Source organism: Xyrauchen texanus, chromosome 17 (genome assembly GCF_025860055.1).
Source record: "Xyrauchen texanus isolate HMW12.3.18 chromosome 17, RBS_HiC_50CHRs, whole genome shotgun sequence".
NCBI classification, from domain to species: Eukaryota; Metazoa; Chordata; class Actinopteri; order Cypriniformes; family Catostomidae; genus Xyrauchen; species Xyrauchen texanus.
The window spans coordinates 10,972,936-10,998,451 of record NC_068292.1 but is presented as its reverse complement, the minus strand read 5'-3'; the positions used below and the strand labels follow the sequence as shown (position 1 = coordinate 10,998,451).

Here is a 25,516-nt window from a genome sequence, read left to right as displayed (position 1 = left end):
CACCAATGAATAATCCATTAAGCCCAATGAACACTTTGGTTTTTACGTTTACACTAGCGCAGTGGTTCTCAACACACACACAAAAAAAAAAAAAGTTGAAAGGGAGATTACATTTTTAGCATTTTCAGTAACTTTAATTTTAATAATCTACATTATTTTAGAAAAAAAATTGGTCGCCATGATGATTTAAGGATATTGTTCCAAAAGTAAATTAATTCAATTTTAATGATAATAATAATAATAACTTTGAATAGAAGTACATTGAACTACCTCATTCAACTAAATACAAAATAAATACCCCACACGTTTTTTTTTTAACCTCGGCAGTGCTTAAAACATTATCACATGTCATAGATGCAGCCACCCCCGCCCCCACCCCCACTGTGATGATGCAAAGGCTTCACATTAGCGTGACATTACTAGCCAGTCTTTAATTTTTTTTATGCTGAACATGAGCAGGCCAAAGTCCAAAAGTACCATTTATGATTCTTTCAAAAGAAAAAGAGGGCCTAAGACCACGACCCCTTCAAATGGAGCAGCAGAAAATGCCATCAGCTGTTCAACCCTGCTGCACACAGCGGAGATCAGCAGAAAAGATAGTGCAGGCGATGCATGCGAACAGCGTAGCAGTATCAGTACTGACAGTTCTTGCCCAGCAAAGAAAAAGCATAAATCCGGAGTAAGGCCATATAAAGATGATTTTTTAAAGTTTGGGTTTGTCAACTATTCCGACGCAGGCCATGCTGCAATACCAGTGTGAGTAAATGCGGGGATAAGTTGGCAAATGAAAGTATGAAACCAGTGAAATTGGAAAGACATTCAAGTACACGTCATGCCGATCTGCCAGACAAACCATTATCTTTTTTCAGAGGAAGGATCAAGAAATTCAGTCAGAAGCATAACACACAATCACAAATTGCACTTGGCATCATCTAAAGTTTCATATTGTGTTGCCAAAGAAAAAGCGCCCCACACAATTGGAGAGAGATTAATATTGCCTGCTGCACTAGACATAGTTAATACAGTTCTGGATGAAAAGGCATCTGAAAAGCTAAAACTAATACCTCTTAGTGACAATATTGTGTCATGTTGAATTGGGGATATTGCCCAAAATTTGGAAGAACAGCTTAAAGTGAGACTGCAGTCAGCAAAGGACACTATTCAGCTGTACGAGAGCACAGACATTGCATCAAGCGCTACGTTATTGGTTTATGTTCGATATGTTTGGCAAGGTGAATTTGTTGAAGATCTTCTATGCTACCTAACATTGCCTTCCAGCATGTCAGGATTACATATTTTTGAAGAGTTAAATGCTTTCATGACAAAATGCATTCTGGATTGGGCCAATTGCAAAGGCATCACCAGTGACGGGACAGCCAACGTCACTGGCAAAAATAGCAGAGTTGTCAGAAGGATTAAGAATGCAGCAGGAATCGTGAAGCTTTGGCATCAAAATGAATCCCACTTGAACTTGAAATGGTGATGAGAGACATTGTTAAAGTTGTGAACTACACATTGAAGAAAATGGTGTATCAAAGAAATCGGTCGCTGGCCTGAAGTGCCTCATAAGTCACAACTGGATGCACTGACTAGGAATTACTCTCGCTACTTTCCACAGGAGAAGTTCAATGAATTAAAAGACGAACAGTGGGTGAAAAATCCCTTTGAAACCCAAGATTCATTCGCTGAACTGAATTAAACTCCTTCTGAAGAAATGCTGCAAATATCCTGTGACGGCACATTGAAAACTTGACACAAAACAGAAAAATGGTCTTCGTTCTGGATCGGCCTCTCCACCAAGTATCCCATGCTGAGCAAAGCAAGCATTGCTACTGCCCTTCACAACTACCTATATGTGTGAAACTGGATTCTCAGTTTTGACCAAAATGAAGACGAAACAACGAAACGCTTCTCCGGACATGCGTGTTGCCCTGTTTGTCCTGCGAACTGGTTTGGGACCAGATTATGTAGAATAAGCAGGCCCACCCTTCTCATTAAGTTACACACACACACACACACACACACACACACACACACACACACACACACACACACATATATAGCTAAATCTATGTTATATTGTGATCCATTTTTCATATCCATGATGCATATCGTCACATTTTGGATTTTGTAGATAACAATAACTAAGCCATTCACCAATTAAATGGACTGATATCTTAATCTTTCCTTATTATTTTATCAGGAAAAATTAAGCCCCTCATCACCTGTGCACTTTCATGCTTTACCTGTGTGTTTTCATGTGTTTCCTGCAGTTGGGGGAGGATTTGAAGGTCTTCTGGCAGTATGGACACATGTACGGTCTTATTTCGCTATGTGTGGTCATGTGACGTCTCAGGCTACCGCTGGTGGTAAAGGTGGTGTCACACAGCAGACACTTGAAGGCTTTGAGTCCAGAGTGAGTGCGGATGTGAGCTTTCAGCACGCCGGATGACGCAAAGCCCTTACTGCACTGCAGACACTTGTACGGCCGCTCTCCTGTGTGTGACCTGCACAATACAGCAAACACACAGTGCTCAAACACATGGCATGTCTGCACAAACAATCATGGATAGAAGATATTTTTTTTTTATTGGCTATTTCTAGTTCAACCTTCAAATGAATGTGTCTGTGGACAGAACAGATCTAGAGGTAGGGTGGAGATCAACATTTCAATTTAAGTCTGTTCCTCACAGAATCACTATCATATGGCTTCAGAAGACTTATATCAACATGGACCAGTTTGGAGCTCTGCGGCCCGCTTTGATTTAAAGGAAAAAATGGAAAGGTTTGGAATAACACGAGGGTGAGTAAATAATGACATAACATTTCTTTTTGGCTGAATACTACCTATAAGAAATGTAGTGTTGTAGACACATGTAGTTACGACTGCCTTCACTCTGTCCCACACTAATCATTTCTTCTTTTCTGTCCCCTACATAACTGCAGTCCACAAATTACATTACGTCATGAATGGAATAATAATCCTTCCAAACACGTGTTATTTCATGTAGCCGCTGTGTCCTAACTCTTACCTGATGTGCTGTTTAAGGTGGCTTGATTTCTTGTAAGCTTTACTGCAGTATCCACACTTGTAAGGCCGCTCATTCTCCACGATGTCCAGATACTGCTGCAGCGCGGCCCGTGAGTTCTGGTTCTGCAGGAGCCCTGTGAGAACGAGAACACAATGATAACACAAAGAAACATGCCACTCATTTCAGTGTCATCTCCTGTATTTACTGCATGTTTAATTTAAGTGTATTTTAAACAACACAGTAACTTATAGGACTGTTCAGAGGAGTAAAAGGCTTTCTAAGTGTCTGTGATAACACACCATTTCTGATCAGATTCAGCATCTTCAACTGTCAGTGGTTCACTGTACACATTCTTTAAAGCTGCCTTAAAAAGTGTAACGAGTTCATTACACTTCATAAGTGCTGCTGTAAAGTGTTTGCTACACAGAAGTGCAGAGACTGAAGAAATGTCAGGCTCAGGTATGTTATTTTATGTAGATTAAATCTTGTGTACCCATGTCTGTGATGAGTATTGGCTCTTGCAGTGGTATATCAGGCAGAGGCAGATTGCTCCTGGACACTCGTGTTTTATGAGGCTTTCTGGGGTATTTGTGCTTCTTCTGGTGTATGCTCTTAAAGTGAGAGGCAATGTGTGTTTTCCTGTGGCCTGAAGTACGGAAGAACTTCTCACAATGAGGACATGGGAACGGATGTACACCTGAGAGAAAGCAAAAAACATGTCAAACTTCAGTATTGAGCTAATGCATATGGATCTCTTGACCTGTCTCTTGGTACAAGTTTACAAATATTCTCTCAGAAATTATTACTCAACGATTACCAAACGATTACCAATCAAACTGTATTTGGACCCTTTAGCCTTACAGGAACATTTTCAGCTGAATTTTTGGTTTAGTTTTCATTTTCGACTTTTGGGGGGGTGAAGGCTGGAAATCTTGACCTGCTAAACTATAATGGTAACTCTTTACAATAAGGTTACATTGGTTAACATTAGTTAATGCATTAGGTATCATGAACAAACAATGAACAATATATGTTTACAGCATTTATTAATCATAATGTTAGTTAAAAAAATACAATTGTTCATTGTTAGTTCACATTAGTTCATAGTCCAACTAATGTAAACAAATACAACAAATACAAGAAAATTCATTAGTTTATGTTAACCAAGATTAACAAATGCTATAAAAATATTGTTCATTGACAGCATTGACAGCCCGAAGAAGCGACATGAAACCCCCCTCTACATACTTTGGGCCCACCACCCATTGGAGAAACCGCAGGAGTCGGGTGCGCTGACATATGGGTGGCAGTGAAGGCCGTGGGCCTCGATGGACCAGACCCGGGCAGCAAAGGCTAGCTCTGGGGACGTGGAATGTCACCTCACTGGGGGGGAAGGAGCCGGAACTGGTGAGGGAAGTGGAGCGTTACCAGTTGGATCTGGTGGGGCTTACATCGACACACAGTTTTGGCTCTGGATCCAAACTCCTGGATAGGGGATGGACTCTATTCTTCTCTGGAGTTTCCCAGGGTGTGAGGCGATGGGCGGGTGTGGGGATACTCACGAGCCCCCGGCTGAACTAGGTCACGAGTACAAGCCGCCGAAATGGGCTTCCTCAGAAGGGTGGCGGGCTTCTCCCATAGAGATAGGGTGAGGAGCTCAGTCATCCGTGAGGAGCTCGGAGTAGAGCCGCTGCTCCTTTGCGTCGAAAGGAGTCAGTTGAGGTGGTTTGGGCATCTGGTAAGGATGCCCCCTGTTTCAGGCACGTCCAGCTGGGAGGAGGCCTCGGGGAAGACCCAGGATTAGGTGGAAAGATTACATCTCCACACTGGCCTGGGAACGCCTCGGGGTCCCCCAGTCAGAGCTGGTTAATGTGGCTCGGGATAGGGAAGTTTGGGGCCCCCTGCTGGAGCAGCTGCCCCCGCAACCCGACTTCGGATAAGCGGTTGAAGATGGACGGATGGATGGACAGCATTTACATGCACTTAAGAAAACAGTTTATTCCAGGATTATTGCAGAAAGCATCGTTCAGAAACGTCATATAAACAAGAACATGATTTCCTCATCCTTTTAAGGGATTAAGAGGACGCGGTTTAACACACCTAGGTTTCTCCAAGGGAACGCAGTTTATGTAATCACATAAATGCATATGCACAGTTCGAACCATTTTTTGAGGAGTGCACATGTGCGTTAACAGACAGGATAATAAACGTCATAGGATGAAGCCCAACATCAACTCAGCACAGCAGAAAGAATTCATCATTTCTGGGAGTACAGTGGGAAAATCACATACACTATAAACTATACCCATTTATAAACAAATGTAAAATATTGACTGTCCCTCACGTTTCATTATATGTGCTCACACATTGAGGGGATTTTGGAGTATTATGTAACAGGGAAAGCCCCCTATTGAGAAAGTTAATGAAACAAACACAGCAACAACTCTGGAATATCTGGAAATAAAGTGAAGCAACAGAGAATAAAATAGTGAGTCGTCCTCAGATGCCATGTTCGTTATTTACACAAGCGTCTTGGGGAAATTATGTTGTTGTGGAGAAAGCTGCTTCCCGACTTAGCTGCATGTATATTGGAGTTAAAAAGTATGCTGGGAACACCGCTCATGTAAATGCATCAACAGATTTCAAGCCTTAAGCCACTTTCTCATAATAAATGGCTTTCTGGTGTCCATGTAAACGTGGTTATTGTTAGTTCAGGTTATTACACGGCTCTCTGGATTACTCAATTCTGATTGGTCAATGGCGCCATCTAGTGGTTGGATATTTCTCTTCAACAACCGCGTATCAGACCGCTCATTGGGTTCTGCAAGCCATCTTTCCTGCTTTTCGAATCACTGTGCGATCTCTACAAGTAAACTAATAAAATCTTAACATGCATGTTGAAAGACACAAGCAGACAAGCGCTTGAACCGTCACTAGACTCTTTCAAACAAGAGGGATCAGTGTAGAGGTAATGATAGAAAATCAGAGAAACAGCTTCTGGACAGTAGTGTAGTCAAGGGCATACACCGGCATTTCCACCTATCTTTCTTAGGATTTTGCATATGCCCTCCTGAAATAAGTGATGATACATGTGGCTGCCAGAACAACTAGTAGTCTTTTGACCCAGAACATTTTCAATCTGCTAACGCAATGCCGAAGCACAGTTGAGTGAATTGTGAGTGTGTGTGTGTGTGTGTGTGTGTGTGTGTGTGTGTGTGTGTGTATATATACCATATACCATGGTTAAACTATGTTACTGTAGTGAAACCATGGTTTATTTTTGTAATTGTAAACAGAAGTAAAATCTGTGAAAAAAGACTTGAATTATGACTAAAAATAATATTTTAAATTTCCATTTTATCCCAAGGAGTGCTATTTGAATGATGTACAGAGCTGTGTCTATGTAGAGCGTTCCAAATTGTTCTCTTATGAGGCCTCATATTAGTAAGGATGATGCCATAGAAGACAGCTACCTACAGTATGTAGGCAGGAGACAGCAGGCTGCACACTAAGTTTTGGAAAAGACCCAATATGTTTTATATCTGTATGTACAGTGTCTAATAATGCATTAGCAATGTACACTTAAGTTTGTCTGCCAATAAAGTTTAATAGGAATAGAATTTTGAATTTATATAAAAAAAACGCAAAAACACCAGAAGATTTTGCACAAATTCCAACATATCCTCTGATTTTACGGCATGTATATACTATTTGTATCAAAGATTATACTTGTAAAAATGCAAAAAAAAATTTAAATAATAAGATTTGGCCCATAGATAGATTAGATTTGTTTTTGTTTAAAATTTTAAACAAAAAAGCTATTTTAAAATGTTTTTTTTTTTTTCTTTATATTTGAAGGACTTAGTAGTTTGGTATATGTAGCGGAGAATTCTTTTATTTATTGTGGTGGAGATCTAAGCGCTGCCTGGCGCCAGAACTACTTTCTTATTCAAATTATTTTCTTTATCATTATATATGGCATACGGACACTGCTACAAACATGTCCATATTAAATGCGATGAACTACACCTGTGGTTTCTCTGCTAGTAGTTCTGAGTTAGTTAGTTCTAGCATTACTAGCTCTGGGAAAACTTATTTGATGAGACTTGCTTTGATATTTTGTCTCAAAAGCAAAGACCTTATTCACAGCAGTGCCATCTTTGATTTTTTTAATGGGAATATCAATGAGGCTGTGAGGAATAGAAGTACAGTCTCTTCAGTGGGCTCTACTGTAGATTCAAGTGATGAAACATTGAAAAAAATATCTTTCCAAGCACATTCAACACACATTTTTTTTTTTTTAAAGTGATCTAGGGGAGTTTTGATAGCTTTATACAGTGTATGTCACTGAAGAGACTGTACATCTATCACTCACAGCCTCATTTTCATGAAATTATTATTTAGTTTTGTTTCAGTTATATCATGGTCTGTTTGAATACTCTATTCTGATTGGATGGAATGTGTGCACTGAAACTTTAATGTTTAATGCACAGGTAGTTCCAGTCAGTTTTAATCACCGTTCTATATTAATGTGCCTAGTCTGCTGTCCTCCATATTAAGACATTGCAAGAGTTTTATGCCTCCGTTCAAACGACCTCTGGATGTGAATATAGTCTCACAGCTGGGATTAAACATCATATTACAAAACAACACCATCAAGTCATGCAGTGCCATCTTTAAATCAACTGTGAAGCACTACAGGAAACACTGAAAAGACAACAGTGTTCATCAGCCCCATTTTACTCACCCAAAGCACTTGAGAAAAAAGTATAGCTTGACAACCAGCTGTTTCTCATGGAGGGGGAGAGAAGGTAACCGGGATGGTAACCCATCAAATAAGTCTTTCGCTGTCTGGCAAGACAAGGAAAGACGATTTGATTTGTAATGTGATAAGAGGGTGTCCCGTGATCACTGACTGACTAAAAATTTGCACTGTAAAAATCATTGACAGCTTTAACTGATTAATGCTGGCAAACGTCTCTGGTTACTTGACTGTAACCCCGTTACGGTTGTGTAGTGTGCTCACAAGAGCGCGAGAGGTCTCAGACATGAGCTTGTGATGTCGACTCAAGGACATAAGAGCCCGGAGTGGCATGAACATCCAAACAATATAATATCTAATAAATGTGTGCGGAGAGGACCAGCCTGCCGCATCACAAACATGCTGCAGAGGGAAACCTCTACCCAAGGCTTTAGAGGATTCGACCCCTCTGGTAGAGTGAGCCCTGATACCTACTGGCGAAGCTTGACTGCGCGCCTCGTAGGCCAGGGCAATAGCGTCCCTAACCCAATGCGACATAGTCTGCTTGGTGGTGGCCACCCCCTGTTGTGGCCCCCATGGCAAACGAATAGTTGCCCTGACTTAAGCCACTGGCTAGTGCGGTGGACATAAGACTGAAAGGCACGAACTGGACAAAGTCTGTGAAGTCTTTCCTGCTCCGGCGTTGTAAACGGCGGGGAGCAGAAGGCTTCGAGAGTGACCGGATGTAAGGTCGAAAAAGGCACCTTAGGCAGGTAGTCAGGCTGAGGGTGCAAAATTGCTTTAGCCATTCCTGGGGCAAAATCTAAGCAGGCTGGCAAGACAGGGAGAGCTTGTAGATCCCCAATTCTTTTTAGAGAGGTGATTGCAATAAGAAAAACCATCCTGAGAGTCAGAAGTTTATCAGACGCTGACTCTAGAGGTTCGAAGGGGGTCTCAACCAGACCCTCAAGGACTATTGCTAAGTCCCATGAAGGGGTCCTGGTCCTAGCAGGAGTCCTCAGTCGCATAGCTCCATGAATGAAGCGAGCGAGTAGAGGGTGTCTCCCCAACGGCACCCCGTCCATCAAGGCGTGGCAAGCTGAAATGGCAGCCACATAGACCCTGCGAGTGGCGGGGCATATGCCTGCTGACAGTTGTTCCTGCAGAAAGTCCAGAACTGAAGCAATCTGGCAGTTAACTGGATCTGCATTATGTGCACTGCACCATCTTTCAAAGACACCCCATTTATTGGCGTAGATTGGCCAGCGCAGCGCTATCAGTAAGAGGCAGGACCCTTGCTGGCGATATAAACTGCCCTGAGTGACAGGAGCTGTGTTGTCCACTCGCATCAGGACATGGTAGCCTCTCAAATGCTGGAGGAAGTATTTCAGGGCCAGAAATACCGCCATCAACTCGAGGCAGTTGATGTGCCAATTGAGCTGATGACCCTCCCATTTCCCTTGAGCTGGACGACCACTTAAGACCGCTCCCCAGCCCATCAGGGAGGCGTCTTTCTTTAGCAACCTGCGACGACAAGACGCACCCAGAGTGGGACCCAGGGTAAGAAACCGGGGTCTGAACCACATAGAAAAGGGATCGAAGCATCCAGCGCGTAACCCTTATTTGCCTTAGGGGACTAGCCCTTGGATGAAATCCCCTGGCTTTTAGCCACAACTGAAACAGTCTCATGTGCAGAAGGCCCAAAAAGATCACCGTGGATGCAGACACCATGAGACCTAGTATTCGTTGATACTGACGAACAGTGCAACCTTGACCTAGCCTGACTTTGCTCAGGGTGTTCTGAATGGACATGATTCGAGCAGGAGACAATTGTGCCTGCATCGGGATCGAATTCCATATAACTCCCAGATAGGTAATTCCCTGGGTGTGAGAGAGAACACCCTTTTTGACGTTGAGTCTCAGACCCAGAGAAACCAGATGAGCTAAGACAATATCCCTGTGCTGAACTGCCAGTTCTTGAGACTGTGCTAGTATCAGCCAGTCATCTATGTAATTCTGAATGCGGATGCCCTGGAGTCGCAAAGGAGCCAGTGCTGCATCCACGCATTTCGTGAATGTGCGGGGTGATAGGGCTTTCTTTATGAAAGTATGCGTCCATGAGATTGATCGTGACCAGCCAATCCTGATGTTGGATTTGTGACACAACCGTCTTGATTGTTAGCATCTTGAACTTGAACGCCCTGACTGAGCGATTCAAGCCTCGAAGATCTAAGATCGGACGCAACCCCCCCACCCTTCTTGGGAACCAGGAAGTATTTGCTGTAAAAACCTGACTCTTTCTCTGGAAGGGGAACATGTTCTATGGCCCCTTTGACCAAGAGATTTTGCAGTTCTTTCCACAGTAGACATGCCTGCTCCGGTTTCACAGTAGTGGAAACCACGCCGTTGAAATGCGGAGGGCTGCGAGCAAATTTAATTCTGTAGCCTTTTTCTACAGTTCTTAGGACCCACATAGAAATGCCTGGCAGAAGTTTCCACACTGCCAGGTTCTCTGAGATGGGTATTAATTTAGACACTTCCTGTTGAGGGGATGTCGAGCATTCCGCGTCCTGGACTAAGGCAGGAAGCAGCGGTACCTCCAATATTTCGCTGGAAGCCTCTAACTCCCGAAACACCAGAGCGAATGGAGAGGTTTTGTGGTGGTACCGGTAGGGTCGAAGTGGATGATACACGCACCCCGTCCCGAGGGGGCCTACCCCCACAAGGTTGGGCGCAAGACCATCAGGGTTTTCTCTTTTTAGAAATTACTCCCCTGAGGTCTTTCTTTGGGGGCTGCTGAGGGAGACGAGCCTGTCCCCAGTCTTTACGAGGGGGAGCACGACTCGCTATGCATTGTTTCTGAGCCTCCCTTCTAGCAGGACCGGGGCAGGTCTGGGTTGCCAACGGCCCCGTCCCCTGAGTGCGGCGAGGAAGAATCTGCCCGAATGCTTCCTCGTGATTTTTCGCCTCCTGGAACCTGGTGATAACTATAATCCCCAAATAAGCCAGAAGGTGAAACCGTGGCATCAAGAAGGAAAACTTTGTCCTTATCTCTGATGCCTGATAGGTTGAGCCATAAGTGTCTCTCCATGCTGACTAAAGCAGACATATGGCATGGGCACGGGCCGTCTGCTTGGTCGCACGGAGAGATAGATCCATGGCTCGATGAAGCTCGGAGAAAGCCTCCTCATCGAGCGTGGTAACCGCACTCAGGTCCTTCAGCAGATCAGCCTGGTATGCCTGTAACACTGCCATAGTGTGCAGGGCAGCACCAGCCTGACCCACTGCCTGATAAGCCTTCCCTACTAGTGTGGAGGTAGTCCTGCACGACTTTGTGGGGAGAGAGGGTCTTTTTAACGATGATGCCGAACCAGGCGAGAGATAACCCGCAAGTGTCTCTTCAACCGGCGGCATCACGGAATACCCCCGTGTCTCAGCACCCACAGTAGTTGAATATATCGACGTCGAGGGCACGCAGACATGGGAAGTATAAGGTTTCCTCCATGAACGAGAGAGCTCGTCATGGAGGTCATCAAAGAAGGGAAGGGACTGATGAGGCGTTCCCTTCCCCTGGCCACCAGACAGAAATCTGTCCACCAACTTGGAGTGTTTGGGGGTCTCTTGTTCGCGTGGCCAGTCTAATTGAAGCCTGACCACCGCACGAGTAATCACCTTGAGTAATTACTCCGATGATTTATTTTCATGCCCGGAATGGTCGGAGGTGGGTAACTCAAAGTCCGCAGACTAAAGAGATTCAAGGTCCCCCCTTATGAACCGAAGAGGCGCCGGAGCACGCTTCAGGATCACGGGAAGGACCGGCTGGGTCTGGGGAGAGAGCGAGCGATAGGGACGGACCCGTCTCTCACTCCTCGCAATGCTTGCACCCGCCCCAACGCGAGAGCAGCATGCTCTTCCCCCAAACATACAAAGCAAAACTTAAGTGTGTCCCTCTCAGCCATAGAGCGTAGACAAGGGAACACACACCGCTTGCTCTGTCTTTCAGTCATTTTCTCTTTTTTTTTTTTGAGAAAGAAGAGAAAGGTATCTGCGCACTGCCTAACAAAATCTAACTCATAGCAGAGGAAAGTAGAAATGTTTCTGACAGGCTCATGGAGTGCACACACACACACACACACACACACACACACACACACACACACACACACACACACACACACACACACACACACACACAGAGTGATCTCAAGACAAAAGATCTGACGATGCACCTGTGACGCATCTATTTATAGCCCTGCTACAGGTGCATCCAATGATGTCACCGGCAGAGGCTATAAATTCCGGTCAATGTACATTGACGTGTTGCACAAATATTCCCAGCTGGTCACACCTAAAGTTGTTCCAAAGCACAAACTCAATGCAGCATCATAAGTGTAGCTTTATGAAAGGGGACGGCCATGGTATAAGTAGGATAATCCATGGCTAGGTGTGTGTTAAACGACTTAAATCCGCTTTGCATCGGGTGGTTCTTCACCTCCACGTCGTGCATAAAAATTATTTAACGCACACCTAGCCGTGGATTTTCCCTTACTTATTTTGCAAACGGTGTTTGTCAGGTTTAGTTAAGTTTCCCGATGAATTCTTGTTTTATTTTTTGTTTTAGTCTTTAATTTTTGTTTTTAACTAATAGTTGGCGAGTATATGACATATGAACGTTTAAAGCACTTTGTCAAAATCTGTTGGCCTACCAGCTGAGATGAGAGAGATAACTTCCCTGGGCCGCAACCAGAGCTGAAAGGCATCTTACTAGCTGGGTTTACATCCACATATTTTCATGTGAATTTTTAGATATTTCATAAAAAGGGTGGATGAAACACCAATATGCAAATAATATCTCTAAAATGTGCATGAAAAAAGCTTGCTTGAGGTGGGTAATACTTTTATTCAATAAAAAGAAATGTGCATTAATAAACACATTACTGAAAATATTTTTATAGAATTTACATAGGAAAATATAGTTTAATCAAAAAAGTATTGTCACTTTGCCTCAACATGCCATGTGAATGTATAATTTGCATGTTGCTCTGGTTAGTCTAAAATGCCGGACACAAAGCTTGTCATGAAAATTATTGTCTACTATTACCTCCCAGAAAGAAAAATGCTTTCACTTTCGCTGTTTTGTCTGTGCACTCTAAACCGCAAATAATTTATTACATTTAATAAAAGAGCTACAGTGGCTTCAACTTCCATTTTCATTTACATGTTACGCCAATTTCCCGGAAGTGATGATTCTGTTCTCTTGAACCCTCGGATGGTAACACTGCTTTGTTTGCAAATTGTTTTTGCAATATTCCACCTTTTCCCACATATTACATTGGTAACTTGGATGGAAGGATTGCTACAGGTGCGCTCCCTTGTTAGCTGAGCCCCGTGGTCTTCTGTGTCTTTGTACACCTCATTGTGCTTGCTTTGCAGGTGCACTTTCAAGTTTGTTGGGGTTTTCCCTTCCAGATACCAGCTACTTATGTTATTTTGAGAAACAAATATGCATTTATGCATTTTATCAGTCAGTGCTCAATACTCAAAAAACCCCAAAAATACAGCAGGTACATCTCCTACCGGCCATGAGGTTTCTCCTGCTAGACAATCATGGCCAGTAGATCATTTGTTTTCAATGCAGCCAACGTAGATAAAAGAAACAAAAAGGATTTTTGCAAAATGCACAAGTCATGGTTTAAAAACTAAAACTAGGGCTGGGCGATATGGCCAAAATTGTTATCACAACAATCTTTTTCAAAATGTTCGATATCGATATTTATCACGATATACATTTACACATTGCACTTTCTTTTTTTATTTCAAATATTACGGAAGAAACGAAGAAAACAATTATTCTTAACAGTCAAAATAGTCTCTAAAAACTGCACAGGGGTCCAGAGACGGCCAAAGCAGTGGGGTCTGCGGGATCTTTTACCATTTATGAATTGAAAATGAATGTTAAAAGATCATCTGTTTTTTCTGAAGCATAGTGACAGCAGTCCAGTATTTGTTGCAATATTTTTTACATTAAAATTAAATATTTGTTATGTTTCTTTAGATTCAGATACCCAAGTATGGGGCATAGAAGCCCTTGTGACTGTGAAATGATGCTGAATGTGGGTTCAGGGGTGTCCCGAGAGAACCTTTAGAAAACTTTTTTTTTTTTGTGAGAGACTAGTCTACTAACTAGTAATTTGAGTCTTTCCTTATCCATTCCAGACATCTAATTAATTTTCACAAAATTAGAACAGAAATCGATTTGTTTATTATTAAAGGCTCGTAACATGCTGATCAATAAAGATTTAGAAGGGAAAAACGTTATGGTCTACAAGGTGCTTTGAAACCACGTTATCTCATGCAGCGTTTCATGTCTACACACATGCAGGGAAAAGAGGCGACGCGTGCGGAGCGGGACAGGGCAGAAATGATGCATGTTTGTTGCTAGAGGACAATATTTAAGATTACAGCGCAGAAAGATCAGAGCTGTTGTCCACATCACTGTTGTTCTGTCGCGCTCTTCACTAGAGACAATGAGAGGGCGAAACCATTGTCATGAAGTCTTGCGGTGCGGATGGAATCAATCCGGTGTCCGACGTAACCTAACTGTTAGCAAGGCAGCTAGCATTAGCAAGTTCATCCAGTCTGACACTACTTTACCACTTGCGCATTGTGAGCGAAGCTGAGAGCATTTTCAATGAATTTCTATGAAAGCCGAGCGTCATGCTCACAAGGTGGATCGTAGGATTGGCAGCGGTGCGGCGCAAGCTCTCTCCTAGCGCTGTGAGCGCCTTTGAGCGGATTTCGTCCGCCCCAGTGGAAACGCAGCCTGAGAAAGCCGAACTGCTTGTGTTTTAGCCAAACGCAATAAATATCGAAAATTCCTCAAAAGCTTATCGTAGATTTTCTTTACTGTGATCTATATCGATATCGTTTTTGAAAATGATTAATTATCTTTTTTATTATTATTTTAGTTAGTTGTGAAGCAATGCAGGACAGTTTCAGTTTCAGAGTTTTTTATGGATAATTTAGTTTAAAATTGTATTTCCTTGTTTAAGGATATTTTGGGGAATTTCATTTCAGTTAACTATTATAACCTTGTATCATGCAGAGTGTGTTCTCACCGGTGTGTATACGCTGATGGACCTTCATGCTGCCAGATGTAGAGAAACACTTCATGCAGTAGTGACACTCAAAGGCTTTGATGCCCGTGTGGATCTTCATGTGAGCGGTCAGCGTGCTCTTCACTGCAAAAGCACGGAAACACTGCTTACACTTGTAGGGTTTCTCGTGAGTGTGAATGCGGATGTGACGCACCAGGTCGCTTGGCTTCTTGAACTCTTTTGAGCAGTATGGACAGCCGTGCCACCTCACGCCACTGTCCTGTCTGATAGTGCCTAAATACAAATGCAAATATCATACATTAGTGGTGTCCAAAAGTCAGAAACTACACTAAAAGAGCAAATTTTAGTACAAATTTAAAACAAAGAAATGAAGAATTATTTCAGATTCTAGGCCACTAACTAAATGAAAGCTAATTTGTGACAGAGAACGTAAACCTCTTTGTACATTTAAGCACAAAATATGCACTCTGAAACATTCTCACAACATGAGAGAATGTTGTTCTGGACAACATGATCATGAGGGTTTTTTTTCATGCCAGCTCCAGTGCATGCTGACATTTAAGCAAATATAAAATATTTAAGACATTTTCAAATTCACACAGGTATGCTGAAAAATGCAAAAAAAAACAAGTGCTTTTAAATTTACATTTATGCATTTTGGCAGACGCTTTTATCCAAAGCGACTTACAGTGCACTTATTACAGGGACAATCCCCCCGGAGCAACCTGGAGTTAAGTGCCTTGCTCAAGGACCCAACAGTGGCATCTTGGTGTTGCTGGGGCTTGAACCCCCCAACCCTCTGGTCAGTAACCCTGAGCCTCACCACTGCCCCCAAATTTAATTTGAAACAGAAGCTGTGACATCACACTATTTAGGGGACATCTATCTAGATCTAATGTAGTTGGGGACAAAGAAACAATTAAGCAGTTTGGTTCAAAAAGTTAAAATTCTATTCATACACACATTTATTTTTAATGATAACTTATAATCCTTTAAATACAGATCTAGCGTGAGCTCAGGGGTTGTTAACTGAAGGCATATGCCTCTGTTGAAGCCATCGGTTTGCGTTATTTCAACGTAATTTAAAAAACATTGTGTTTAAAATAGTGCTGCACAATAAATCATATCGCAATCTCGATGTCAGCCTGTGCGATTATATGACGGCAAAATGCTGCGATTATATTAAATAATTAAGTGCATGTGTTCTCTCTGAGAGCTGTTTGCCCATTTTCTACACCGCCAATAAAGATGACCAGTCAGCAGACCGACGCTGAACTGGTGGTCAGAAAAAATAACACAGATCACCGCTTGACGATATATCCTTATTTGATCCTTAATTAAAGTTTATATAATACGGGAGCGTGCCATGTAAATAAACACAAACTCCAAAACTGTCATTCTCGGTGCGGTCAGACCCGCTTCAACCAGTCGCGGAAGAGACCCAATCTGAGCGGGAGTTGAGACCGGGAGAGATATAAAGTTCTGTCGGGTGATGCGCTCTCTAACATGGAGACGCTCTCTTACCGCCGCTGTCTGCAGTGCAACGTGTAGCATCATTGATGACATCATCATGATAAGATCAATCTTATGTGAAAAATAACACTAAAATGACAACAACAATAAAATGTGTGTGTGTGTGTGTGTGTGTGTGTGTATATATATATATATATATATATATATATATATTTCAGAAAATATATTATTTTTATATAATTTTTATTTTTTAGAATATAAAAATATTATTTTAATTTGAAAACACTGCATGTGTAGTTGTTGTTGTTGCTAGTTTGTATGTTTGAGTTGAGAAATACACATTTCAGCATTATCAGTAATCTATTTGTGCATTTTCCTTGATAACCAAGCAAGCTGACTCATATTACCATTTGTTTATTATATCGCAATCGCATATCGCAATATTAGCCTCAATAATCGCAATATGACATTTTTCCCAAATCGTGCAGCCCTAGTTTAAAAGCATAATACCTGCTGGTGAACAACACTAGCCATGATTCAACAGAGAAAGCTCCACCACTCAGAGAAGAGCAGCAAACAAACTGCAGCAAAAGAGCTTTGCAGTGACCGCCCACTTCCATTACACACTATCAATGTGTCATGTCAGTCTCTCTACACCAGGACTCTTCAATTACTTTTTTGCGGGGGCCAGATTATCCAATTGACAACTTGATGAGGGCCAAACATTTTCAGAATTTAGGCTAGCACTTTAATTGTAAGTAACATATTAACATAAATCTTGACCAATGAATTCTCTGAACAAAGTCAGGGGTATTCAATGAACATTTTTTAAGGTCTGGACATAAATTCCTACTTAAGATCTAGTGATAACCATAACTAACACATACGTTTTGATCAACTTCACATAAAAAAATAACATGATAATTTTAACATAGGGCTATTGTTTACAAACTATGAAAACTAAGAGAAACCTAAGAACATTTCTATTAGCTAAAGCCCATATTTTTGACAATATCAAAAGTTTTATATTTGCTCTGTCCCTATTATCTTCCCATTTAACGAGGAGAAAATTAGCCTTTCCTTGTCTTGCAAATATTGTGAATTTGCACACAGGAACCTGCTATTTGTGTGTTTAATCATTGGTAACCAGAGAACAAGTTGATTTGATGATGTTCGGTATTGAGAATGTTGGCACACATCTGTATACTGAGCCAAGCACAGTCAGGATATATGCATGTATGCAAGTTCAGTGGTGCTTCATGTTTACGACAGACGCTGAACAAATCAGATGCCCGTTTAAAACATGAAGCAGTTAGAATAAAAGCAAACTGTGCATTTCCTTTAAAGTTTCACTTTTCATAAATATATTTGATTGAATAAGACGAGATCAAATATGCTTACCTAAACTGTTGATCAGACAGTGAGATGATTTTACTCAAATCGAGGGCAAAAAAATGAATAAATAGGCTTTCAATTGAATAGCTCTGCTCTACATTTATAATACTAATATATTTGTACATATCTGAATAATTTGCAATACAATTTAAATATTATGTTCTATATTTATAATCAACAATATTAAATAACTTTTTATTATTACGTAATTCGCAATGCTTCATGGGATTGTAGTTCAAGACTTAAGACGTTAATCACACAGTCTTATACATTCGTCTATTTGTCAGATTTTGTAATTGTTTTTTATTTCAAATTTATAATGTGTAATGTTGTGATTCACCTCAGAGTTGGTTGGTTTGGTTCATGGCTTACAACTCTTTTATGAAGGATTTAATGAAATCCCCATGGAAGAAATGAATGGAAAATGTACTTCCAGAAGACAGTTGCACTCTATTCTGCTGTCTAGTGTTTACCCAGCATCTGTGGAGGCTTTTTGACGATGCTTCTCTTCTCCTTCTTGACAATGGTGTCTGTCATGAGTATTTTTGAGGTGACTGGTCCATCATCTGTTGGGGTGCTGCTGGGAGCTGTTGCTGTCTTCTGTCCAGCGCTGCTGCTCTGAGCTTCAGATCCAACTGGAATCTCGGTCAAGCCGCTATTCTCCAAAGCTTGCTGTCAAAACCACAATCACGATTCTTCTCATTACAGAGCAAAAATTATATGCTGTTGCAAAGAAACCGCTAAAAAACTTTTAAGACAATATACAGGGTGGCAAAAAAATGGGGCCACTATGTTTGATTTCTCATGTCTTAAAGGGCACCTATTATGGAATTTTGAAAATGACCTTTCATGTAGTGTGTAACAAAAGTGAACAAAAAACATCCTGCAAAGTTTTATATATGAAAGTTCACCGTAAAAAAAGTTATTGTCTCTCAAAAGTAGGAGTCGACTCTGAGTCAATGTAATGAATAGATTTTCCAATGAGTCATTTTCCTTTTCGTTGTGACGTCAAGACGCAAAGTTATCAAATTGGCCGCACCCACTCATTGCGCGCGCAGACACCAGGGAAAACTTTAAAACATCATGTCGACAACAAGACGCTGTGTTCTGAAGTGCAAATCAAAAGTGACCTTTTTTCACTGCCCAGGGACGAGCATGTGAAGAATCAGTGGCTAGAGTTTATATTTACAACTATACCACACAAGTATAGCCCGAACCTTGTGTCATTTTAATGACGATTGCTTTACGAACATGAATGCTTTCAAGTGTGGATTCGCGAGCCGGTTGATACTGAAGGAAGGTTCAGTACCAAGTTTATTTGGATCAGCTTCCTCCTCCGAATCACAACCTGTAAGTATTATTAATAATTGTTGCTTTTATGCGTTTTTTAGCATGCTTAATAAGTATTTGTGTGTGTTGTGTAAGTTACACTCAGCGCAGCTTCTAGGTCTCCAATGTCAATTTTTTGGAAATATGTGAAATGTTTGTCGATGTTATTGGAATTGTCATAAAGAATAGAGCAATAACATGTAGTAATGCAGTGCTTTACCAATATGTTTATGCATTGGGCTAACGCAAACAATAACTGATTGGGTGTTTACCACCGAACTTTGGGCTATGATCGCTAATATAAATCAACTCAAATTCCTTCTCTGATTTAGATTTTTTTTACTACAAAGCGGTGATGGGCGTTCCGTTTCCGACAACCTCTGCACAGAGTATACCAATCACAACTGACTGGGTCATCTGACCAATCACTGCAGATTAGCGTCACGCAAAGGAGGGGTTTGGAAAAATGAGTCGTTGAAGGATTCATTTGGGAGTCGGTGAGCAAATCAGGTAAACATAAATGCATATTATAAGACAACAAAAGTGTTTTTTGTCATTGCATGCATGTAAAACTGTTGTTGGGGACTCTCAAAACAATATTAGGAACATTTTAAATGCCATAATAGGTGCCCTTTAAAAATGCATAATGCCATTTTCCAGACTTTTGGCACACTTCTACGATATTATGTAAACGACAAAATGTCGTCACTGTGATGTCATCGAGAGCAAAATCTTGCTACAAATAAGTAAATAGTTTAGCTAAGTTTTCAATAGCAGCAAACTTATGTGTTCTCTTTCGCCATGTAGCCCCATATTTTGGGGCCAAACGATTTACTTATTTATTTGTAGCAAAATGTTGCTCATGAAGACGTCACAGTGATGTAATTTTTGTAATTTACAAAAAGTTTTAGAAGTATGGCAAAAATCGTGCAAACGCCATAATACATGTTTAAGATATGAGCAATTTTGTTTTTTCATTGTATCTTCATATAAGGCCCTATATGGTTCAATCCCAGAAACGTGGGGCTTTCTATGTGGATCCATTCATAAATTGTTAAATGTAACACATTTTCACATTTCGAAAACCAAATCTGTTTGTTATACCCGAAGGATGTCCTGGTTGATGGCTGTGTCAATGGCCTGCCCAGGGGGAGGGGCTTGAACGCTGTCTGCTGTCACATGATCAGACAGCTCCAGCAGCTGTTGGATAACATCTGTCACACCCTCCGTGCCCTCTGACCCCGTCGCACCCTGACAGGCCCCCAAGTCACCCTTCTGTAAAATACAGGAAAACAGTAGCATACATTACACATAGACTGCTTGATTTCATTAACAAATGGTCAATATCAAATTCTACAGGTCTTTACTAATGCCACACATAAAATATACTATTAAAGTGCTGTAGGTCATCTTCATTGCACTTGAGCTGTAACAGTACACTTGAGCTTTATCTCTGCAGTCACCTGTGTGGCTGGCTCCTCCACCTCCATCACTGAGATATGCATTTTGCTGATGTGAGCATTGAGGCTGCCAAGCTTCTTATATACACAGCTGCAGTCCATACAGGGGAAGAGAGGACCACTCGCCGCCTACAACACAACGAGACACCACACTGAGTCATTCCTCATCAACAAATTTGCTCACTCTGAAACAGAAATTCAGAATGCGTAGCTCACCTTCAGATGACTTTCTTTCCACCATGGAATACAAAAAGAGAAGTTTTGAAGAATGTTCACATTGCTCTGTTTCATACAATGGAAGTGAATGGGGATGGGTGGCATCAGGTTTGATATTATGTCAAATGTCATTGGTTCTTGCATGTCTCACATAATGTTAATGCATATATCACTATGTGAGACGAAAATAGTTTCTGTTGGCGTTTATTTTGTAATTAATAGACATGAGCAGTCGCTCAGTGTTCATGTTATTACAAGACTAATTGCCAAATAAATAAATGCACAAGAAACATTGACTTGAGTTGAAATTATTTTATTAGTTTAGTTGTAGAGATCGCACAGTGATCCAAGAAGCCGGAAAAATGGCTTGCAAATACCAAGATGAGCGGTCTGTTACGTGGATGTGCAGTTGTTACTCTAGATGGTGCCATTGACCAATCAAAATAAAGTATTCCAGAGAGCCGTGTAATAAGTGACATTACTCAGTTATATCCAGAACATCAACATCATAATACATCTGCACAGACAGTGAAGCCTATAAACAGGTGAACATGTTACGTGCTAGTCAGAATATATAATTTGCGTTGTGAATACATCTTTTCCTTAAAAACACGCTAGTGGTAACACAAAATATCCTAAACTGTCTAAACGTGAGGAATTCAAAAGAGTCACTTGTAAAAGTAACTTCTATATATTCATTGTATGCTATTATTTCAGGAATTAATCTTTTCACCACAGTTTTTTTTTTATCTTGTATATCAAACATACTGTATCAATCAAATATTAATATGTCTACTACATGATTAAATCACTTTAAGCAGTTTAAACATTTCTTTCAATATTTTAATTATTAGTGAAAGTTTGTCTGTTACATTTTGATGCATGTATTTGTGTTTTTTTACATTATCGTCAACTAAACTTTTATTTTATTTTTGACTAAAATTAAATGCCATTTTAGACTATATAACGGAGTAAAATATGACATGATGAAACATCCACTAAATTAAAAGGACATTTTCATCAAATTATGACTAAAATTTAAAAAAGGGCTGGCGATTTAATGCACTAATTCACTGTGATTAATTCTAAATAAAATAAAAAACGCAATTAATCATGTTCTCAGAAAGTAATAAGGAATATTCCTACTATAGGGCAACTTAAGCAAAACTCCAGCTGTGTAGGCAACACACATCTTATACAGAGAACAAACAACACTTACCTACAGCAGACAGCACAACAAGAGTCTCACTCTTGCATTCAAACACAGCTTTATGGAGTGCAAGTCTGAACACAAGGCGTGAACAAGACGTGTTTTTCAAAGTTTCAATCTACATTTGAACTTGACACAGCAACCTAAAAACTGAATGTTATTTGTATTTTTTGTATTGTCTTTTTAAATGCTTTCCTTGACTGCCACAATAATTTATTGCATTTTAATTATCTGAATATTTTATTTTAATATATATATATATATATATATATATATATATAAAATTTATAATTATTTACATATAACTTTTTGTAATTATTTAATCATTATATTAAATTATTTTTAAGGGGCTTTTTCAGCAAAAATGTATATATGCTATATATTGCGATTAATTTGATTAAAAGAATAGTTCACCCAAAAATTTTTATTTGAATACAAGATGTATCTGAATTTCTTTCTTCATCAAATCAGAATTTAAGATTTTAGGATTTCATTTCAGCCCTCCACCTTTAAACAATGCAAGTGAATGTACTCTATTATTTGCCGGTCCAAAATGCATATTTAGGGTGCATCGAAATGATCCACACGATCCACATGACAAAACAATACTTATATACTTTTTAACTATAAATGTTCACTTCCGTACATCTCTGTGATGTGCGTTCATGAGAGGGATGACATAAGCTCGTTGGTAAGGTCACGCGTCATGTGGAGGAGGAGGCAGGAAATGCGTCATTGGAGGAGTGCTGTGCAAACATTTTATTGTCTTTGCTATAGATTTGTATTTGTATAAGTGTATTGTTCAAAATGGTCATTTGGTGTGTGTATCTTGGATGTTTCAGCATTTAGAAACCCCAAAGAAAATGCATGATGGGAAAAATATTAACTTTCATGGATGAAAATATATACAAGATCATGAGCGATTGAAGCTCTGGCTTATCGTGCTGAACCTGGATATCAGTACATCCTTATATTCTCTCAAATATTGGAGGGTGTGCAGTGAACATTTTACCCCTGAGGATTTCAGACCATCGAAAGAAACAAAGTGTAGATATCTGAATTCATCGGCTGTGCCTATGCTGTTTTCCAGCGAACTCAGGTATGTGTGAAAACTTAGTCATTTTGCCTGTATATTTCTATATAGTAGCTATAGTAACAAACAAAACATGATACTTACTCTACTGATAGGGTGCCATTGGGTCCTTCTGGCCTCGGATGGCACTTCCAGTTTATTAGCTGGGACTGCAGCTAGGACTGATCTCACGGGTTGCCTCGCTAATTGTTTCCAATGGTGGGTTGCTATTGTCCAATCATGGCAAAACAGGCTCTTTGCCTCTGTTGGCATTGGTTTATATTTACTACATGAGCACCACCAAGTCTCCATAGATCTCAGCCTCCCTGAGACTTGTGATTGCACCACTGCTGCAGCCTCCTCCATCTCCCTCAGTTCATTGGTGTATTCGGGTTAAAATAGGTAAGGTTGTGCTAAAAACTCCATTTCCTCTTCTCTTCTAAAATCAAAATCCTCTGACATCATATTTGAAATTGCTTTTGACTGTTTAGGTTTGTGAACGGCGCTTGGTCTGTGGTCAGTGCGAGTTTCTCTTGTAAACAATGACGTGCTTCCTGCCTCCTCCTCCATGTGACGCGTGACCTTACCAACGAGCTAACTTCATCCCTCTCATGAGCACGTGTCAGAGAGATGTACGGAAGTGAACATTTGTAGTTAAAAAGTATTGTTATGTTTCTAAAAAGAATCAATCATATGCGTTCAGAAGAACTTTATTTGTCAACTGGAGTCGTGTGGATCATTTTGATGCACCCTAAATATGCATTTTGGACAGTCAAAAAATAGAGTACAGTCAGGCCTGAAATTAAAGTTTTGATGAAGAAAGAAACTCTGATACATCTTGGATGGCCTGAGGGTGAGAAAATGATAAGCAAATAAAAATGTTTGGGTGAACTATTCCTTTAATTAATTGGCATGCCATGAAATTAATTTGATAAAGAAAATTATCGATTGACAACCCTAAATATAAAAATATAAACTGCAAAAATGAACACTGGTCCCCTGGGCTGGGACAGAGGGGAAGATTTTCAGTGATTAACACATTACATTTCGTTTCATTGCATGGAAGAGAGCAGTGTGAACATTCAGCTGAACATCTCTTTTTGTGTTCCACGGATTATAGAAAGTCATACGGGTTTGGAATGACATGAGTTTGAGCAAATGATGAATTAAATTCCTGAGCTGAATGTTGAGCTATCCACATCAAGCCTGCACATTTCTGTTTGTTACCTGTGAGTGAACTCTTTGAACATGTGATTGCAGGTTTCCTTTCTGTGAGAATGAGGCAGGACACTGTAAACACATGTGAGGTTTCTCTCCAGTGTGCCGCACCATGTGTGTCTGCAGCACCACCTTCTGGTTGAAGGACTTTCCGCAGTGAGTGCATTTATACGGCCTCTCACCTGCAAACAAATACACAGTCAAAAACCCTCCGCAAATCACAGCATTATTCAGTGCCAGCTATGAGATGTCAACACCCAAAACAACATGATGATAACAACAACTAAAGTGAACCAAAAAACTTATCCTAGTCTACTTTCAACATCAGGAACAGTATGAAGTTAATCAGAACAAGTGGCTAATTAGGAAATGAGTTAGGGAAAAATGAATCATTCAACAGCCACTGTGGTTTTCTCACCCTGATTAGAAACTTCATAGACACAGACATTCATATAACACTATAAGTGGCCATTGTTGGCCTTAATTTATCTGTTTACCTGTGTGAATACGTATATGTCGAACAAGCTGACTGGGTTTCTTAAACGTCTTCCCACAGTGGTGGCAAATGTTCTTGAATCCTCTCCGATCGATGTTCTTGTAGTTTCTTGAACTTGTTATAATAGGCCTTAAAATGTATTGATGAGATCATAATTATATCAACAGTTGTACTTGGTTTAAGGACATTAATTCCACTCAAATTCACTAAACTTTTTTTTTACATTTACATTTATGCATTTGGCAGACGCTTCTATCCAAAGCGACTTACAGTGCACTTATTACAGGGACAATCCCCCCGGAGCAACCTGGAGTTAAGTGCCTTGCTCAAGGGCCCAACAGTGGCATCTTGGTGGTTCTGGTGCTTGAACCCCCGACCTTCTGGTCAGTATAGTATATTTTCAATATTCTAGTATGTTTCTTATATATCAAAATACTTATATGTTTCCTGGCCTTTGTGTGACCCAGGAGAGAGCATATGAGGTTACTAAAAGTGTTGATGCTGCAGAGGCCACAAAGAGCACCCAGCTGTAACAAAATAATGAGACTAAGGACCTTGAAGATAGACTAAAGCCAAGTTTCTACCAGTAAAAAGATATCAAAAGGCTCTGTGAGATAATGGTGGCAAATAGTATCCATTGGTTACAAAAATAACAAAGGGGCACAAAAATGAGGTAATGCCAGATAACAAACTGTATAGAAGAGGAGGTTTTGGACTAGACAGTCAGAACGGACAGCTGGCCGGTCTCATGTTTGT

The 25,516-nt window shown here is 40.5% G+C and overlaps 1 protein-coding gene across 1 annotated transcript in view; it reads right to left on the bottom strand.

Moving 5' to 3' along the window:
• LOC127657985 (zinc finger protein 236-like) overlaps positions 1-25,516 on the bottom strand; it is a 107,325-nt gene that overhangs the window by 52,217 nt on the left and 29,592 nt on the right. Inside the window, exons 5-13 of the mRNA XM_052147029.1 lie at positions 24,762-24,889; positions 24,274-24,446; positions 20,552-20,677; positions 20,193-20,363; positions 18,233-18,431; positions 14,892-15,164; positions 3,526-3,729; positions 3,033-3,165; positions 2,247-2,507 (exon numbers count right to left, since the gene is read on the bottom strand). Of these exons, the coding sequence (XP_052002989.1) occupies positions 2,247-2,507; positions 3,033-3,165; positions 3,526-3,729; positions 14,892-15,164; positions 18,233-18,431; positions 20,193-20,363; positions 20,552-20,677; positions 24,274-24,446; positions 24,762-24,889 (1,668 nt within the window). The remainder of the gene's footprint in view (positions 1-2,246; positions 2,508-3,032; positions 3,166-3,525; positions 3,730-14,891; positions 15,165-18,232; positions 18,432-20,192; positions 20,364-20,551; positions 20,678-24,273; positions 24,447-24,761; positions 24,890-25,516) is intronic.